The 21,213-nt window shown below is 36.5% G+C and overlaps 1 protein-coding gene across 4 annotated transcripts; it reads left to right on the top strand.

Moving 5' to 3' along the window:
* Positions 1–8,358: 8,358 nt before the first annotated feature.
* On the top strand, positions 8,359–19,989 carry LOC104899533 (uncharacterized). Of its 4 annotated transcripts, XM_010686740.4 has the most exons (5): positions 8,359–8,890; positions 18,460–18,600; positions 18,700–18,831; positions 18,981–19,141; positions 19,243–19,989. In XM_010686740.4, the coding sequence occupies exons 1-4, from the start codon at positions 8,542–8,544 to the stop codon at positions 19,100–19,102; spliced, it is 744 nt and encodes a 247-aa protein (XP_010685042.2). In that variant the 5' UTR covers positions 8,359–8,541; the 3' UTR covers positions 19,103–19,141; positions 19,243–19,989. The 4 variants fall into 4 exon arrangements, 3 of the variants coding, with proteins under 3 accessions (XP_010685042.2, XP_057252076.1, XP_057252077.1); XR_007276260.1 differs by lacking the exons at positions 18,460–18,600; positions 18,700–18,831; positions 18,981–19,141; positions 19,243–19,989 and adding exons at positions 13,478–13,599; positions 13,678–14,063; positions 14,137–14,969; XM_057396093.1 differs by lacking the exon at positions 19,243–19,989 and having other exon boundaries at positions 18,981–19,209.
* Positions 19,990–21,213: the final 1,224 nt, after the last annotated feature.

Raw genomic sequence — 21,213 nt, 5'->3', positions numbered from 1 at the left:
AGAATATCACTTAATCCCAACATATCTTTACTACTTTTCATTAGAAGTTCTAGAATTCATTAATCCCATTCAAAATAACCCCGATTCCCAGAAAATGGAGTAATAGTAAAATTTGAATTAAGGAGAGAAATCAATAATGATCAAAGTGGATTTTGAAAGAGGAGAAAGGAGAATTAGAGCATTATGTGTGAATTTAGCAAAGGAAGACGATAAGGAAGAAGAGGTAGAAGATGAAGAAATTGGTTTCGTTTCCGTAAAGAATGCAGAACAAGGAACATAAGAGCATACCAATGGTTAAATCAAAAATTTGGATCATCAATTATTTTAATATTTTCTCTCTCTTCCACCTCATTTATAATCTAGTATTAGTTTTTATGATTTTTTTACCCTTAATGGATTATCTACAATTTTGGGCTTTTTAACCTTGAATTGCTTTTCTTGATGCCAATATATTGTTGCCAACTCACTCTGCATGGAGCCTGCCATTTATGTTCTTTCATGAGTTTTGTGAAATGATCTGATCATCCTTCTCTCTCCTCTTTTTTCTCTCTCCTAATTCTTTATTATATTTTCCCTCTCTCCTCATGATCTAGCTTGTAGATTATCCAATGGGCTTATTCTTGGATAATCCACAACCACGGGGATCCTTATAATTTCTCTTTCCTCACCTTATTCTTCCATGTCACTTTCCACTAACTTTTCCATTTACCCTTCTCATTTCACAAATCTATATCTACATTCATGGGTTCTCCATTTACCGTCTCTCTCCTACTTTCCCATACCTCACCAGTTACCAATCTCATCACCTCTTTTCTCTTTTACTTTTCCATACCCATCAATATTAATTAAACAATTATATCTTCATATTAATTTTGGAGAATATTGATTAGTCAAGAATTTTTAGTTACGCTAATTAAATTAATATTTAATGAAAATTAGGAGCTTTTGAAGTGTGAAAAATAGGCCAAGATTGGTCTCTCTTTACAGAGGATAAAAAAGTATGGCCATTGATATAATTTTTTGTTTATTTCATTAAAATCTAAAAGTTATTTAAATTTTTATAAAATATTATCATTGGGTTAATTAGCTGCTACAATTTGCTTATAAAGGAGGACATGTGGTAGCTTATAAATGGAATTCAAGGATAGAAGTAAAGGATTTGGGTTTTGGAATATGGATGAAGGAAATAATGGAGTGAGGATCCTCTCCAATGATTACACCAAGAGTTGGGGGTGATTTGGAAATTTCATCCCAAATTTATCTTCTTGTAGTGTAAATAAGAATACAGGACATCCAGTGCCCTGGAGAGGATCCTCGCTCGAAATAAAGAATCTCGAGAAGTTAAGAATATGTAGCTATAGAATTCATGATAGAGAAAAAGCATTGAAATATGTCTCATAAAGTGCCTACCAAAGGGGGGAAAATTTCAAAGAGATATAGAAAAATTATGTCTGGCTGTTAAAGAGTATATAAAACAACCCACTAGAATTTGGAGTATTGCACCACTTGATTAAAAAGCCTATCATCTTAGCAACTATATACTCCTCCGTTTTTAAATAAGTGGAACACTTCTTGTTTTCACGTTTGTCAATGCATTATTTTAACCATTAATATCTTCAATTATCAATAAGTAAAAATTATAAAAAGTTGATATTAAAATAATTCACATTCAGACGAATATAACAAGATCCCACATAACTATGTTTTTCCTAAAATATAAATTACCAAAGTTAATTAAAGTTAAACTGCGAATAGTAAACACTATGCAATGTTACACTTATATAAAAACGGAGGAAGTAATATTTTTGAGTTTGTCTTGTAAGAGACAACATACTTTTAAACTAAATTAAGCAATGATAACCTAATATTAAAAAGAGAATTAGTCCAATAGTGACTAGGTTAATTAATTTCGGTGACTAGTTTAATTCATTAAGTGATTAGGTTTCATTTTATATTAAAATTAGACCGTATCTTTTAATATTTTTTAAATATTTTTTTTACTAACATACTCCCTCCGTTTCCTAAAGATCTTCCCTCTTTCCGTTTAAGGGTGTTTCCAAAAGATCTTCCCTCTTTTGCTTTATTCCTTATTTGGCAAAACAAATTTTCCTATTTACCCTCTCATGTCAGTATCATATAGTCCACCATTACATTATTAATTCAATTTTACTATCTTTCTCTCTCCTACTTTAACCCCTTTTTATTTGTTTATTTATCTTAACCCCTTTCTCTCTCCTACTTTACTCACACCATGCCCCACACAACTTGATTTTCCTTGGTATCTGTAGAAACAGTAAGTGGGAAGATCTTTAGGAAACGGAGGGAATATTTGCAGCACTTATTAACTACCAAATTTCTGGGCCCTTCTAATACCAAAGCCCTGTTCAATCCACATCGACCCGAACTTGCCACTTCCTTGATAAAATGTGTTATGAGCATTTTATTTCTAATCCGATCATGACATGCTTGCACCCAATGTTATCAGGATCGGGATCCTACTTTGGATCGTAGGGGTTGGTAGAATCGAATCGGTGGGATCGGATCGTAGGATCGTAAGATCCTACAATTCAGTGAAATAAAGATAATTATATATTAATATGAATTTTTTAATTAGCAAATGATGATAGTTTTTCAATACTATAAGTTTGAAGTAACATACGACCAAAATCTAATAGGAGAAATATAATATGTGAAATTACTTTATGATTTTTACATGGTAGGATCGGATCGTAGAGTCGTAGGATCGTAGAATCGTGTTAAGATCCTACCATATGATTTTTTGTGGTTGGGCAGGATCGAAAGATCCTACAAAATTAAGATCCTACATAGGATCGGGATCGGTGAGGTCCTCCAGGATCGTAAAATCGTAAAATCGTAAGATTCGGATCGGGATTTTAACAACAATGCTTGCACCTGCTTTTAGTTCATTTATACTTCTTTGAAAAATATACCAAACAAAAACCTTTTAAAAGTTTAGTTTTGAGAAAAAAATCCTTTTAAAGCATTCTTTGCAAAAAAAAAAAAAAACACAACTTAATTTTTTTTGCAAGATGAAATTTATACCCATTTTTCGGTGTAGTTTTGAGATGCATAGAGGTGACCCTTGTCACCCTTTTATCTTCTTTTAATGGTGTAACCTCCTATTTCCATTAACTGCAGCACCACCCATATACATTTTAAAAATCATCGAAAATGAGAATAGGTTTTATCTTGTAAAAGAAAATTTAAGTTTGTGATTTTTTTCAAAAGTTTTTTTTTTCTTCGCAAAATAACACTTTTACTAGGATTTCAAAAATTATTAAAAGAGACGGTCTAATTTTAATATTAAAGTAGACATAGTCATTAAATGGATTAAATTAGTAACAGACAAAAATAATCTAGTCACTATTAGGCTAATCAGCTCGTCTTGTAAGAGACCGTCTAATTTTAATATTATAATTAGGCAGGCCCAAACCTAATACCCACTACCAACAACAGCACAAATAACCCACTATCCACAAACAGCCCAAATAAAAAAAAGGCAAAAAAAAATTAAAAAAAAAACATAGCAGTAACCCTCGTTTTTCTCTTCTCTCTCTTCATTCCAGTTAGTTCTTGAGCGAAAATCACTCTTCGTCATCTCTCCATCTCCGGCGAATCCATCAAGTTTCTCTCTCCTCCTTTTTGTTCTTCGCTCTCCTCATTTTCGACGATTTTTTGATAGATTTTTCTTTTGGTGTTTTTGTTTTTGGTGAAGGATTACATTGCCGAATGAAAATGTTAAGGAAGGTAAAAAATGGATTACAACTCCAATTGATGTCGCAGCGCAAATTTCGAAGAAATTGGAGTTGAATACAGTAATTTCTAGGGTTAATGATGATCTTTGGGGTATGAATAGACCTTTTAAAGGTGATTGTGATTTGAAATTGTATACTTTTGATGATGATGAAGGTAGAGATACTTTTTAAATTACTCTCATACTCTGATAAGATGATGTTTAGATTTCTTTAATTAATAGGTTTTTTTTCTCTTATTTTTCTCATTTTTTTCCCTTTACTGTTAATTCTAATGTGATTTGCTTGTTGTTTTCACAAGCTTTTTCATTTGTTTTGTAATATAATTTCTTTGTTTAATAGACTTATAATGTCAGATTAAGGTTGTTATTGCTTTACTAGTTGTTTGAATAAATTAGTTATTTGAGAAGTGTGTTGCTAATTACTGTAATGTTGGTGTGGTTGGATATTGAGCAAAATATTTTAGGCAAACCAACTTTGAACCCCAAATGTGTTAATGGCGCTGGTAATTGAATAAATATTTTGATGATTATTGCCCATAAACCTAGTAACTAGTAAATCTTTATTAGTAACTAGTATTAGTCAATAAGAGACCATTTTATAGAATACTAAATTGTGCTTAAGAAATATCCATAGCCAAGATTAAACAAAAAGTAACCAATTTAGCACTAAAAGTAACCAATCATGTGTTGAATTTTGGAATTTTGATTGGTAACCATGGAAGTGCCACTAATTATTATTTCTCACATGAAGAGTGGGAAGTCCAACAAATATCAGAGAGTTAGGTTTTTTCTCTCGTAGAAAATATCGTCTCTTAGATGCTTCTTTCATTCCCATTTTTCCTGTGATGTTTTGATTATGCATATAAATTGTTTGAGCAAATCAACTCAACCCAAATTTCATTAAATCGCCACATAACAGGAAAGCTATGCGATTTAGATAATTATCCAGTTACGTTTGTATTAAAATGTATGGTTTTTAGTTTTATTAGTGACCACTTTAAACTTATCAACTCTTTACATATTCGATTTGTACTAATATCACCATTTTTTACAGGAGAAGAATATTTCAATTAAGAGGGTAATCGAACAATAAAGTATACTTCCAAACAATAACACAGAAAAACCTTCCCAGCAAAACCAGCCAAGAGCAAGTCTACATCAAAAAAAATACCAAACAACAGCAGATAAACTAATCACGTTGAAGAAAATGATGACAATGAAAGGGGAGATGCACCAAAAGCCAAAGTGAAAGCAAAAAGGCTTATTTTAATAATGTTAATGCAATATTTTTAAATGTGTACAACTTATGTTGACAAGTGACCAGTATATGTAAATAAGTGACCATTTTATGTTAGTTAGTTACCCTTTTGATGAATTGGACCCTTTGCTATAAAAAGCATTTCAACTCTTTGAAAACTTGACATGCTAGAGTGTTAATGTTATCTATAAATAAAGTTATAAAATATATAAGATTCAAATATTCAAATCATCTTTTGAGGTTTAATTCAAAACACCACCACTTTAAATTTAAAAGTGACTAATTTAATATTATAAGTTGCCACATTCAAGCTTGAAATTATAAGTTTATAAAATTTATCTTAAGTTCTAAATCCAAATGGGACAAATTTAATGTAATAAGTTACCAATGTAATAATATAAGATACCATCTGCAAACCAATGTAATAAGTGACCATTTTATGTTGAGACAATATTTTGAAATGTGAATAACTTATGTTGACAAGTGACCAATTTATGTAAATAAGTGACTATTTTATGTTAGTTAGTGACCCTATTAGGCTCTTTCCTATTGAAACATTTCAACGCGTTGAAAACTTGCCATGATACTTTGTTATTGTCATCTATAACTAAAGTTACAAAATGACCATATTATAATAATATATAAGATTCAAATATTTAAATTATTTTTTGAGTTTTAATTCAAAATGTCACCAATTAAAACTTATAAGTGACTAACTTAATATAATAAGTCACCACTTTCAAAATTGACATTATAAGATTATGAAATTTACCTTTTTAAGTTCTAAAGCTAGAACTTGACCAATTTAATAATTATTATATGAAAATTGACCATAACAAACTAATATCATTAAATAGAATATAATTCGCATGAATGAAATATTCATAACAAAATTGAAGATTATTATTCAGATAATTAAACTATTAAAGAATACTAATAAGGTGTATGGAACACCATTTACATAAAATGAACACCAATATGAGTCAAAATTAAAATAATTCATTTGGTGACTAGTTGAATCTATTTAATAACCACTATAAGCCATTCGGTGACCACTATAGACAACGAGAGAGTCACTCGAGTTGTGGAGGATAAAAGTCAAGATAATTTTGCAGGGAGAGTGTAAGAACCAGGTTCCTTTGGTGCATTGAAAGCAGCACTAAGAGAATTCTCGTGTCATTTGTCGACCTTCTTGCTCCTTATCTTGCTCTCTAATTGGTTGCTCAATTGGCTTTTTAGTGTTTATCTTAGCAATTATTTTGGACGGTCTAGATGGTGGATTCCTTCTTTCTTGCGTTTTTTTTTTTTGCTTTTGATGCAAATTTCCTTCATTAACAACTTTTTTCTTCATATCAGCAAGTTTATCCGCTAAAGCTTTGATATGTTTACGAAAACTTCCACAAGCTTTTGTTCTTTTGTCACAAATGGTGAGATAATAATAATGAAATATGATAACATAATAAGGAACCTACTGCAAACATACTCAAAAGAAATGAGCAACAATCAAAAGACACCAGTATAAAGCAAATACTGACCAACATAAAACAAAAAGTGACCAGTATAACCAACACGAAAAGAAAGTCTACGTACATACCAAATACAATCACCTCAGTTGAAACAATAGTGCACTATGAAGAAATTGAATCAGCAGTATGTATTTCATGATGCGCAACCTTGAATGAAAATGATACAAAACCTTCATATATTGAATCTATCTACAAAACAACAAATACTAACAATTGCTCCATTTTCGCATTTTTGTAAGGAATTTAAAAAAGAAGTCAAAATTCGACTGAAATTGAAGAAAATTTGGGGTGTAGGTCCAAATTTTCAGTAAAATTGAACAAAAAATATTATAAATTGAAAATATATTTCTCTTATAAGTCTCTACTTTAAAATGGTTCCAAAAACTTAGTGTAATATAAACAACATACACAATACAGTAGAAAACTAAATGGAGAGAATGTTTGATCCTAAAATTGATGTAGAGCTACAAATCATTCAGATTTTGAGGAGATCGAACACGTGATTCAAGATATGGAGACACAATTGCATGTCACCATTGTTGAAGGCTTGCAACTCACTTCAATCATATGTAATGAAATTCGATCGAGCAAAAATTTCGATCACCAATTGAGCAATAATCGATGATTTGCAAAGAAATTTTGTGCAAAAGATGCAATTTCAGAATGTTAAGCGATGAAGAAGCGTGGAGTCTAGAAAGGATGAGACCACTGTCATTTCGAGAGAGAGAAGAGAGAGAGAGAGTGAGAGAGATATTAAATGGTGGTTTTCTGATTCTTAGGTAAATATTAGGTTTATATAATGCTGACATGACAAAAGGAGTATAAATGTGGGCTATAGGAATTGGATGGATTGTGTTTAATTTAATGTGGGCTTGGGCTGCCTAATTAAAATGTTATAATTAGGACGTCTTTGTGAATAATTTGTGTAGGCTAATTCTATTTTAAATATTAAACTTACCATTATTTAATTTTAATTTAAAAATAGATGGTCTTTTACAAGACAAATGCCTAGAAATTTTTTTTACAAGTTTTCCTACTTTTAACCGTGTGTTTGGTTCATTTTTAGTAAAGGAAAGAAAGAGAAGAGAAAGGAAGGGAAGAGAAAGGAAAAGAATGGAAGAGAAAGGAAAAAAACCTTAATTTCCCATGTTTGGTATAAATTTTCTCTTTCCTTCCAAATTCCCTTGCTTTTGGGAGGAAAGGAAAGTGAAATTTTATTAAAGAGTCTTTCCTTCCAATTCCTCCCATTTCCTTTCACTTAATCTTTTTTTAATGAACCAAACATTGGAAGGTAATAAATTTCCTTCCACTTCCTTTCTTTTCCTTCTACCAAACAAACTGTAAAGAGGAAAAATACTCTCTGTACTAGTGAGGTGACTGAGGTCGAACTTTGTAATAAAGGCCAAAGTAAGGCTATGTTCAGTTCACCTTATTTTTGCTTATTTCAGATCTAATTAGATCAGATCAGAAAAAATAAGTTCAGATCAGATCAGTTCAGATCATGCTTATATTTAAAAATCATTATATCTTTCATTACATATTAGTAAAAATTATAATAATTGAATATTAATAAAGTACTCATTGAGACGAATCAAACGAGACCCCACATGACTATATTTTTTCTTATAGATTGAGAAAAATCTAAAAGATAGGATCTTGTAATCAGAAAAAATAAGTTCAGATCAGAAAAAATAAGTTCAGATCAGATCAGATAAGTTCAGATCAGAAAATTTCAGGTGAACTAAACATAGCCTAACCCGGTAACCCTTGAATTCTGAAATAAGACTAGCGAGTAACGACAAACTAGTGAGGTCGAACTTTGTAGAACAAACATACTTCTATTATTCCTGAAAAGACCCTTCTAGATAGCCGTTAAAACCCCCCAAAATTGCAACCCATCTCTCTCCCACCGAATTTCACAACTTCTTCCATTAAATCACAGGCCAACTGCTTGCTTTTCCCCTTCAAAAAAGTTTCGAAAGATGGAAGAACAACATGTCAACAAAAGAAGAAAGACAGAAGAAATCAACAACAACGCAAGATCAACAAAGAAAATAAAGATGTATTGCCCAGCATCATCAAAAACAGCAGAAATAATGGCGTGTGAAGACCAGAGATTAGATATAGGCACTATTGCTCGAATGTTCGGGCTCGAACCCGCGACCTTGAGGTTCAATGGACACTTTATTACCAGAGGAGTAGACCTTATTGCTTCGTCTGTCACATGGAGGTCGCTTCTCTCTTTCTTCTCTTCTCGGGGTTTGTGCACTGGTACTGATTCTTCCGCTGCTCTCGTCGTCGACGGCAAGCTCGTCAAGTGCGGGACCAAGAGTATGCGTTTTTTTCTCTCTCCTCGATTATCTTTATGCAGTACTTTTTTTTTTTTACTTGTTTTAAGTTGGTTTGATTATTTTCTTTTCTTGACAAAAGTTAGTTTAACTTATTAGAGCTGTTCAGGTTTGAGATTTTGAGTTCAAAAGATTAACCAAGAATTAGTTGTTATGACTCTTGCAATAGTAGATGGATGAGGAGATTGATATATCTATTAACATGCTAACAACTAACATGATAGGTATAATTTTGGTATTTTCATACCTATGTCTCTTCCAATTGCTAATACCGTTTTGGTACCAATTGGTACTCACCTATGACCATTTCAGTAATAAGTGAAAGAGGCATAGGTACTAAATGATACTAATTGAAATAGACAGTATCAAATGACCTTGGTGGAGTCTTTCTAGGATTCCACATGTTGGTTGCCAAGACAAACTCGGATATATCATATATACCTCTAGTTAGTTGATTACCCACTAGATAGGCAAAGTTACTTTTTGAATTGAGTATTTGAGTATGATGTTCGGTTAAATTTTTGTTTGATGAGTCTAGTGGGGGTACTTTCATAATTTCGTCATGATTGAGGATGACAATATTCGTGGATTTTATTTAGCTAACTAAATAATTTGGCCAGTGTTATCTTTTGAATTCTGGAGCATTTTGCTTTTAATTTGGAGAGCTGGATTGGTTCATAGAGTTGTTCTCATCATCCATAACATATGTTACATGGACATGGGTAAGGTTATCCAACACGGGTACGAATCCGAGTATCTAATACGATAATCTTAAAAATCTATGATACTGAGACACCGTCCTGAATTTGGACTCGGACGTAGGGATGCGGGCACTAAAAAAACAAATCTATGTATATTTGTATTTAAAATAAAAACCAAAAAAAATTCCACCAAGATTGTTCCCAACTTCCAACTTAATATCCAACAAAATCATATCACAAGTCAATGGATCAAAACAACACAAAAAGCTACTGCTAGTCTTTGATACTTCAACACACTAACAAATAACAACCAACATCTTATTTTTCAAGATCAAAGAAACCGCTTTAATATTAGGATCATCTATGCAGAGCTCGGCATCTTCTAAAATGTTGTCCCCCCTTACAAAAAAGAAGAATCATGAGTATGAACCATAATAATGAAGTTATACTTTAAATTTTAATTATACATAATTTTATCTTCTAAAATCTTACCAATATCCCAATATGTTGACGACCCATCTATTTACTCCTTTTGCTTACAAAAAAAACATCTTAGGTAGCGTTTGGGAACCCGTATTTCATTTCAATTCCAAAAATTGAAAATCATGCATTTGAATTCCAATTCCTCAAACTCGTTTGGGAAACATGGGAATTGAATTCCAAATCCAATTCCTCAATCTCGTTTGGGAAACATGTAATTGAATTTCGATTTGGCGTGGGATGGGGTAGCTGGCAAGGGGGAGGGAGGGGAGGGAATAATGAGGAACTTATAGGAGAGAGAAAATAGAATGGGAGAGAAATTGTTATGACAAGGGGTGGGGGATTTATACCATGTGTTTTTAACTTGGGTTGTAATTGTATAGGAATTGGCTCAATTTCTAATCCAATTCCATTGAGTACCCAAACAAGTAAATTGGGACAATATTTAAAATGATGGTTCCCAAATAGGCTCTTAAGTTGTTGTGAATTGAAACCACAGTCTCCTAACCTTTAGATGTCAGTTTGTTCTTTTTATTGATTGAATGGAGCCAAATATGCTCCACTTTCTCTTACAGTAAGAAGAAAAAGTACAAAAAGTATACTGAAAACTATCTCGAGGTTTATTTTGGAAAACGCTCCTTCGACGCTTAAGTCAGTAATTGAGGTAGAGAGAGAAAGTAGTAAATGTAGAGAGATATGCTTTAGCTTCTTAGGCAAGAATTGAATACTTTTTGACTGACGGGATAATCAATATTTATAGTGGTAGTTAATTCCAATAAATTTGGGTATTTAGGTTAACTTGAGCTGGTGGAACTAGGGTATTTTAGTAATGTTGCTGGAAATGGGATTGTCCATGAAATGGGCCCAAACAATTAGTCTCACGCCATTTAATCGGAGCGAAAATTTGATTTTCAGCGGTAGTTGATTGGCGGAATTGAACCAATCATATTTCCGTTTTGGTGAGGGGCCTTAAGTTCTTGGGGGTCGCGCTCAAGGACAAAGCTTAGTGGAGGGAGTTTCCAAGGCCATGGAGAGGCCCTTGTGCGATAGCGAGAGCCGGGAGGAGTGCCTCGTACTAACGGAGGGACTCATGCATGCTGAAGGGGTGGCGTCTGGGCCTTATGAGCCGAGGCCCAGGGGTATGGCGTGCGCGCAGCGCAGACTCAAATCCTGACACGCGAAACAATGCGTGGCACGCGAGCCATGGCGCAATCTCCATGCGTCCGACGTACCCTATTTGTGCGCAACGCAATCAGGGCCGAGATGCATCTCTGCTAAGTGACTTAATGCGGGCCGAGGCAGTACATGCTGTGCTCGACCCGGGACGAGTGCGTGCGACGCACCTATCATGCGCCCAAAAGCCGTTTGCGTGTGACACAAATCGAGCCAAGGGGGTCCTCCTTTGCTGCTGCAGCTCTTAAGTGCAAGGGTTGAGGCAGTCTTGTGAGCGAAAGGGATGCTTGTTATTAGATCGTCGAGCTTGGTTGGAAGGGATTGCGTTCGTCCGAGGGACTTGGACATGTCGCAGCTTATATCCGATAGAGGTCTTAATGACCTTTCGGAGGGCTATTAGTACTTGACGACAACGCTCCTCGTTTTCCAAGGGAGGTCTTGAACACGAGACATATTTTATCTTTTTAAGTATGAGACGCTCCTCGTCCGAAGGAGGTCCTCAATCACAATACTTAGTTTTTTTTTCTTAGTATGGGACGTTTTTCGTTGTCCGAGGGAGGTGCGGGTCATCCTATGGAGAGCATTTGTATCTAAGAAGGCATGAGGTAGTGATACTTAGTTTATTTTCTTAAATATAGGACGCTCCTCGTTGTCCGAGGGACGAGCTTCCGTATTCAAGAAGGCACGAGGTAGCGATACTTGTTTATTTTTCTAAGTATGGAACGCTCCCCATTGTCCAAAGGTGGCCCTTGGTCATCATCCCTTGGATATTGAGCCCTAGACGATATCACTTTTTTCATGATAAGGAAGCCCAATGGTTGTATGTTCATCAAATTTTGTTCCCTATAGTGTGGCCTGGTTGGAAGTTTGTACATGAAAGCCCATTTGAAGAATGGGGCCAAGGATTTATCCATCCTTTTCTCTATATAGGAGAAGGAGATCTCATTTTTTCACTCACACTTCTTTCATTCAAAGCTTTTGTTGTCTTTATCTCTCTAGTTTATCTCACTAGAATTGGGGTGAGCTTCTTACTCTAACCGATTTCTTCACGTAAGGTATGGTCAACTTCCCTTTATTTGTTTTTTCGACCAAGCCCTTTTGTTATTAAATAATGAGGTTCCGTCTGAGTCGGGTACTCCTCGCAAATCTCCCCCTATGTATAGAATGTCAGAGGAGATTCGAGGGGTAGGAATAACATTGGTGACGACAGCTTGTTCCCTCGACCGTTCTCGAAGCGGTTCTCATTCTGAGCCCTCCTTGGTCCCTTGCGAAAGAGGCCGAGGGAGACTTGCCCTACCTATGGGAGGTATCTGTGGCCTATCCATAAGCACAACAGAGTTATTTAGATCGTTTCCTTCATGATGATGCAGTTATGGCCGACAATGGTGATGCTGTTGAGAATTGAGGCCAAGCATATATTACCCTTCCAAGTGTGCCGACGCAGGGCCGGCTAACTTCCACCTCCCCCTGCTTGGATGAAAGTGATGATGGAGATATGTCGGCCTCAGGGATAAGGTAGTTCATTCGTGACTCTTATGCTCTGTATAGGCCGAGGAACACGAATGCGGTGTTGACGACGCCCTGGGTGTGTTGCGGTGTATCGAACATGATTACACTTTTTTTAAGGTTTCCCCTTTACCCTTTCATCCGGGAACTCATAGTAGCGTACAACTTTACGTTTATTCAATTGATGCCCAATTCATGGTTCACTATTCTTGGTTTTATTATGATTTGCCACTCCTTTAGAGTCATGCCCACCTTTCGCCTATGACAAAACATGTTCAAGCTGGTGAAGATTCCCAAGCCCAAAGATAATGGTGTTGGTTAGTGGGGCTTTTATTGTTGAGCATGATGCCTTCAACTCAAAAGAAGTTCCGACGTCAGTTTGTTTACGTCTATTACAACGATGATTGGGATTTGCCCGCCATGTGGTCTCGAGAGGGACCACAGAACCATTTGAACTCGGTTGTGCCTGGTTGTTAAATGATGAGCCGCGGCGGCCTGCTACTTCCAAACTCACCGAACGAGGATAGACGGGGAAGAAGTTTTAGTCCCTATTGGCTCCCCAAGTCAAATTATTCTTGCAATGAACATTTTCTGTTGGCCTTTGGAGTGAGCCCGACTTACTCCCCGGGTAATGAGTTGAGGGGAGTTTATTTTCATACTTAGTTTTTGTTGATGTTTGTTGATGTTATGTTGCCTTTGGTTTTGTGTAGTTGTTGCCCGATCAAGTTTAAAAGAGAAGATGCCTATCAGAATAAACGTGAATGCTTTTATGGCTCTAAGGATGAAGAGAGAGTTACAAGAAAAGGCGATGATTGAGCCCCAACCACCTTTTGTAAGTCTCATCTCACTTCTTGTTTCTTGGTCACTTCCATTTTATGCTAACTTTTGATGTCTTTGGGATTATGCTCAGCTCAAGCGCAAGAAGGAATCTACCAATGAAGCACATTGCCCTCAGACAGTGATTGCCTCGGAGCGGCTGCACTCAAGCGTTGAGAGGAGGCCTTCATCGAGTAGAGGGCCATCATCTCGATTGAGGCTTGGAGATGTCGACTTTAATAGGGATGACATGGGCTTCCTCAGACGATAACCTATACTCTTTGTTCTCCCTTGCCACCGCCAAAGAGGGTGCATAAGCCTATAGCTGGGATGGACGTCCCTTTCACTAGAATGATACGCGACGATAAGGATCGGCGGTTTAGGAAGATTTGCAAGGAGCTATATTCCGCTAAAGATGAGGAGTACTTGAACTCCATAGGTGAGGATGAGGTGGATGAGCTTCATCACTCTTGGATCGACGTAAGTGTTGTGGTCATTCTTCGTGTTTTATTGCGTTGTATGTTCTCTTGATTTCTTGTTTTTATCTTTGCAGATGTCCATTCGGATGACTACCTTGGCCCGCCGTCGCATTACTTTGGCTGAGGAGAACAAGAAGCTATCTGCTTCGGTGTCCGAGTTAAAGGCTGCGGCTCAGCATCACCAAGGGATCGTGAAAGACTTGGAGACAAGGCTTCATAAATCTGAGTGCGAACTGACGAGAGCCATGAGGACCATCGATAACAATCAAATTGACTTTAATGAGAAGTCATATGAGATGAATGTCCGAATTAATTTTCTGACAAAGGAGCGTGATGATATAGTGAGGAGAGTGCATCGTCTTACGATGAAGCTTGATGAGGCTCTAGTTAAGGCTGACAGGTGTGCTAAAGAATGGTTCGAGCTTGGCAAAACTCGGATAAGTGTGAGGTGTACAACGCCGAAGTGGGTGAGAGCTCCTACCAGGCTGGCGAGATAGATGCGCTAGAGCGGATGAGATAGGCTATAAGTCAGGACCACCCAACCTTTGATTGGGAGGCGCAAACTCAGACCTACCGGTCTCTTTACAAAGTTGAGATGGCTTCGCTGCACGCTCAAATGCAATCCACTTGTCTGGATCAGCAGGTTGAGCGTGGCACCTAACAATTCTAGGAAGGTTATAAGGATGTCGAGTATGCGGAAGATGGTTGGGACTTTGGCAGTTCTTTTCATTAGTGCTCATGTAGAGACTTAGTTTTTATTTCTCTTTATAGAGTTAGCTTTTTGTTTGCTTGTAGTTTGGGGTTGCCTTCCTTGCGTAGTTGTTCTTCAAATAAGTAGTCTTTGTTTGCTTGTTGTTCTTATGTTGTAATACACTATAATGGTAATGAAAATTTTATCTTTCATTGATCTTGTTTTTATTGAGTATTGTGATTTTTCAATTTACTCTTTTGTTGCATAGTTCTTTGTTTGGTCGTGGCTATGTTGCCTGACTCATATTATTTTGGATAAGCCTCTTTTCATTCATTATAATTATTGCATTTTACAAAATCGCGTCAAGGCTAAAAGTCTGGCCTATTGACATTGATGCCTCTAAATTACTATAGTTAAGCAAAATACTTATTTAGATTGTCCGCATTCCACGGTTGAGCAAGTGGGACTCCTTCGGGTGATTCGAGCCGATAAGTCACTTGGTTTGTTACCTGAGTGACCTTATAGGGTCCTTCTGAGTTGGGCTGAGCTTGTCTTGTAGGTGCGAGTTTTTCGTTGCTTCTCTTTTTTGAACAACATAATCTCCCAATTGTATGATTATGTGCTTCACTCTTCTATTGAAGTATCGAACGACCCTCTACTTGTATTGGATGGATTGGAGGAGAGCATTGCTAGTAGTCTCTCGATTTATTTTTGGCACGATTATAAAATGTCATAGAAGGAGAGGGGATGCCATCTTCTACGGGGAGGACAACCTCACTCCCATAAGTAAGCTGAGAAGGGGAGTAGCCCACGGTCTCTATAATAGTCGTTATTGCTGACAGATGTATTCATGGTAATTCGTCTGACGGACATCCTTTGGCTCACATTCTGATGAAGGGGGTTTTTAGACTGATTGAGTGGGTATGTGCTCTCTCGGTAGTTCATGCCTCGAGCTTAGGGGGTCTAATGCCATTAGATCTTTACTTCGAGAGGCTCCTTCGCCTCCACCTCGCTGGAGTTGGATGTCCCCCATTTTGTAAAGTGGTCACTGTAGGCTTTAGGTTTTGTTCTATTTTTTGGTTCAGCCGGTCTTATCCTCTGAAGTTCAGAAGGTAAAGGGGGTAGTGGATAAGGGGGTCTAGCTGGCGAGGCTGAGACCGAGGCTGAGATCGAGGCCCATGCTCTGACTAAGGCGTGGGGCTCTCATTTTCTTAAGGGTTGAGGGTCTCAAAGGTAGGTGTGCGATAAGAAGGTGGGTTAGGATCTGGCTAAGGAGCTTTACGATTTTGGCGGATTGGTGCCGTTTCGGGTCTCTGTTGTGGCTTGAGATTGTTGAATCGCACAGAGGGCGCAAAACTGTTTACGGGAGAAAGTTTAATTACTGATGAAGGGAATGACAACTTGCTGAGAGAGTCTCAGAGCTCCGTGGGTCTTGTGAAAATTGCAAAGTACACTGAAAAATACTCCGAGGTTTTTTGGGAACCCCCCCTCTTACGCTTAAGTCAATAATTGAGGTAGAGAGAGAAAACAGTAATTGTAGAGAAAGATGCTCTTGCTTTTTAGGTGAGAATTGAATACCTTTTGACTGATGGGGCAATCATAGTGCTAGTGAATTCCAATAAGGTGGACGGTTGATGGGCCTAGAAGTAGGCTAGTCCATGAGATGGGCCCAAACACTAGGCTTTGCAACTATGGTGTCGCGGAGCCATAGTTATCCCACCAAGACATAGAGTCTTCAAATTCCCTTGCTGTGGCTCACCATATTCTAGGAAGACTTTTCGAGTATCATCTGAATTTGGAAAAAGTCGTAGGAGACATTTGTTACGATGTGTGTATACTTCTTCATTCTCGTTTGGAGAAACCCTTCGGTTGTTGCTAGCCCCTCCTTGAAGTGATTTCTCAGTATAGTATTTAGGCACTAAAGAGTGTGTCATAAAAAGGAGAGGTGTGTTGTTTTTGTTCCATCGAGATTCAATTACCCCTTGAATTGCATCATAAAAAGAAGAATGACCAGTGAGTACATTCAAGCCTTCATGCTCAAAAATAATTCTTTTCACCCCTTCAACCATGGTTTCCCACATGTCATATACTAGATGCAATATTGAAGAATTCACATCCGCAACCCTCAAGAAATTCATCATCGATAGCGTCAACTCAAAAGATAATTTAATTGATCCCACCAAGTATCACTAACTAACCAGTCTTTCACCTCTCTAGCTTTGGAGTTTTACCATTCACCTTAAATTTCTTCGGATCAGGATCCATAACAGTTTTTTCAAGAACATCTTTCAACCTTCTTATCCTTGTGGCCATCATGATTTTTGAACCGAATCTAGTATCGGCCACTTTTAAGAGTCACATGAGAATAACGATTAAAAATCAGCTCTAAACCATGGTTGAGTATGAAATAATTAATCTTACTCACTTGATTCACCAACTATAATATCCCTTACACTCATTACAGTGAGAAGCTTTTTCATTAGGTTCAGAAATGGACTTAAGAACCAAATTCAAGCAGTGACAACACAAGGGGTCCAAAAATCCTGAGGATATATCTTTTCAGTAATGGCTCGAATTGCTTTATAATTTAATGCATTATCAGTTATCACTTGCACCACTTCAGCTTCACCAATTTCATCTATTACTTGACTGAACACACCTGCGAAATACTGAGCATCTTTTGTCATGATCTCACTAGCATCAACAGCTTTGTGAAACATTGGACCACCAACAGCAGAAGCAATTATTATCTTAATGAAAGGTTTTGATTGGCGATCTTGCCAATCATCTGAACAAATTGATGCTCCTTTCTTGACCCAACTATTTCTATTGAGTTGGAGTAACTTGTTAACTGTGCTTCCATTTGCAAAAGAAGACTTGTTCTAAGTCTTTCAGAGGTAGGACGGACATACATAGTCATGTAAATTTCCATTAGCTCATTTTTTGACAAAATTTTCTGAAGTAGGGATATCTTGCTAAGTTAAATGATAGCATACCTATATAAAACATCATGGCACATTCTTTGTCATCTTCCTCTCTCTCTATCACATTGAAGGACATCTCCAGTGGTCCTTTTCTATACTTTGGTTGAACTAAATCAAAACCTTTAGGAAGAGATATGTGATCTTCTTTCTTTTTTTCACTCAAAGCTAAACTTCTTTTCTTCTGTTCTGCTTCATCATTATCTCTCTTAAACTGAGGATACAAGTCATGTGGCATTGTCTTGCAAGCTTGAACACCTTTGTTGGAATTTTCAACAAACGCCCTTTGACTTTAGAATAAGAGCTAGTTACTGTCTTGTTACAATATTTGCACCTCTAGACCCTATTTCCACCTCTACACTGTGTACATAAAACCTCAACATGATTCCACTATGGTGTATCATCAAATCCCTAGGCAGAATTTGTTTGTAATGTATCAAATATTTTTTCAGTTGAGTATTTGAGTATGATGTTTGGTTAATTTTTTGTTCAATGAGTCCACTGGAGGTACTTTCATAATTTCATTATGATTGGGGATCACAATCTTCATGGATTTTATTTAGTTGAATCGAGTTTTTCTTTTGAATTCTTGAGTATTTTGCTTTAAATTTGGAGAGATGAATTGGTTCAAAGAGTTCTCATCATCTAGAACTTGATGACTTGTGAATGTGGAGTACTAGTGTTCTTCTCAAGCGAAGAGTTCTTGACTTGATTGTTTTTTCCAGGAGCTCATTATCCAACATCTGAAGTTGAGAGGAGGGTAAATTGTATAAAACTAGATGAGGAAGGCATAGGAATTGTTCAAACTTCGCACCATGAAGAGATTAACTCACACAACTACAAGAAGCTGAAAGAGAGCAACAATGGTGTATCTATCTGACTTTCTGACAATAATATCATCTGTTGTATTATTTTAACTTAGCTTGTAACTTTGTTACTAATGGTGAAAATTATACTTTATGCAGTGTGTGAAAATGACAGTCAGGAAGCTAAATGCAATGATACCGGTTTAAAAAGGAAAAATTGGCTGGAAAATATTAGTCCCTTGATCAAGAGAGTTAGAGTTGATAGAAGCTATTCAAATGTATTTTCTCAAGGTATGTGTTCAATTACTGGTATATCTCAGTCCTTGTTATCAAACTCGCATGAAAACATAAGCATGGACGATTGAAGTGATGTCCGGTAATTAGCAAAAGAGATTACACCAAAAGAGTGACTGACGAAAGGAGTGCTCGTTGTTTTGCAGGACATAAAGAAAGAGATTATTGCACCACCAAAGTAGGTTGTGGCTACCCGCTGCATGACAGTATGAAGAGAACGAGAGAAGATGATGTTATAGTGACAGCATCTTGTAAGAGAACTCGATGAATGAAATTTTTACTGGATTTTTGCATCCCGTAGGCCTCTGTAAGTAATAGGTGTGATTAGACAAACAATTTTGTGCAATTTTCCCTCTATTATGTTACTTTTAGTACATAATGTTTGCCATATCCATTGGACTGCTGTAGAAGGAACTTGCAGGAAGAAAATATGATCAAATGAAATTCTAGGCATAACCTCTACTCTGCGGAACAAAGTGAATCGTTTCAATTGCTGGTGTTCTTCATTAAGGGCAGGTTTCAAAAAGAACAAATGCCACTAACTTGAGGTTGTCCAAAAAGGTTATATCCTGACGATACATGTCATGGTTTAGGTTAATAGGTATTTAACCTTAATCATACAGTGGACTTATACAATGTGCATATATCTCAATTCATAATAAACCAAAAATGTAAGTTACGTCAGTGGCGGAGCTAGTAGGGGGGACATGGGGACAGATGTCCCCCCACTTTTAAAAAATAATTTCTTAAAAAAAAAAAAAAACGAAAAAAAAAAAACACGCCAGCAGCACGCGTGAAGTTTTTGAAAAACATTCTGAAAAAAACACGCTGAAGAGAGAGACTGAAGAAGAGAGAGACTAAGGAAGAGAGATTGAGAGAAACCCTAATCTCAACGACGGAGAGACGGCGACGGAGGGACGACGACGTCGACCGCACATTCGCTTTCGTCGGAGCCGACGACGACGAGCGGTGAGGAAGAGGAACGAAGTCACGAAGAGGAAGCGACGCTGCGAGCCTGCGACGGACTCAGGAGACGAAGTGGAAGCGATGCTGCAACGCCACGACGGAGTCAGGAGACGAAGCGACACCAGAACCGTCCATTCTCCGTCGCCGACCTCTCGTGACGCTCACTTCAGTCAGTCAGTAAGTGTTCTTGACCCTAAGTTTTAGTTTAAGTTTTTTTTAAAAAGGTAATATTTACAATTTACATTGTTTGGTTGTGAATTACTACTTGTGAAATGTTAATTTGTGATTGTGGATTTATGGTTGTTGATTGATTTGTTGTTGGTTTGGAATTGGTCATGAACTCATGATTTAAGAAATTGTTAGTTTGCAATTTGGAATTTCTAATTAGGAAATTATAAATATGTAATTGGTTTGATGAATATATGCTCGTGGATGTTTTGATTGATATTCATATTCATATGAAGTTAAAGTAGCTTCTACAAGGGTCGCAATATTGCTAGCAACATTGAATTTGAGTTGGAAATAATGATATACAAGAGTTGGAGAGGAACAAAACCCAAAAGCATATTTTAATTGATATTTGTCAGAAAACTCATAGGAAGCCATTAAAGCATAAATCTAAGCTGGTAAAAATGAAATGTAAACTAGGAATTTGATACAGAAGAAGAGTAAGTTTTGTTCATTGAAGAGAGGGAAAGTTTTTACAGGAGAGATTCTTACATTGTGTAGAGGAATCTAGAAATTGTAAGAAAATTCCAAATTGCATATTTGATATTGTAATATGTGTTTGAAGAGGAATACTTTGATATGAGTTGTTTTGTTTTTTTTTTTTCTAAATTTTTTTTCCGAATGCTTGACGGTCAAATTTTGTCCCCCCACTTTGAGAATCCTGGCTCCGTCACTGAGTTACGTCATATTCTATCTTCATACAAGGCACAAAAGGAAGAAAGGTTCATCTTCATAACACATTATAAAAGGCATTGGGAATGCTTGGCAATTGGTTGTTGGTTGTTATATGTTTGCAAATTTATTGACCATGTGCCTTTCTCTGATTATGTTGGTTGTTTAACTGTTGATTGTTATAAAAGGTAACTCAATTGTTAGTATTGGTTGTTTGTTTTAATTGAATGCAAAAGCGAAAAGCCAATAATGAAACTAACTAATGACTTTTGGTCAAAAAGCTGATTTTCCAGCTATTCAAAAAGTCTTGCCAAACGCTTTTTTTTCCTGAAAAGACCAAAAGCTAAAAAAAAAGTGATCCAAAAGCCGTTTACAAAAATTTTTAGTCTTAGTTGAGTCTTTCTATTTCTCTCTTTCCTTGCTCTCTTCCCTCCTTCGACATAACTTCAGTTTCATGCTTCCTCTTACCTTGCTAGTTGCTACCACAGCTCAATTAGTTTCCCCTCTTCCGTA

Source organism: Beta vulgaris, chromosome 7, assembly GCF_026745355.1.
Source record: "Beta vulgaris subsp. vulgaris cultivar EL10 chromosome 7, EL10.2, whole genome shotgun sequence".
In the NCBI taxonomy this organism is placed as follows: Eukaryota; Viridiplantae; Streptophyta; class Magnoliopsida; order Caryophyllales; family Amaranthaceae; genus Beta; species Beta vulgaris.
This window is presented reverse-complemented; position numbering and strand designations above follow the sequence as displayed.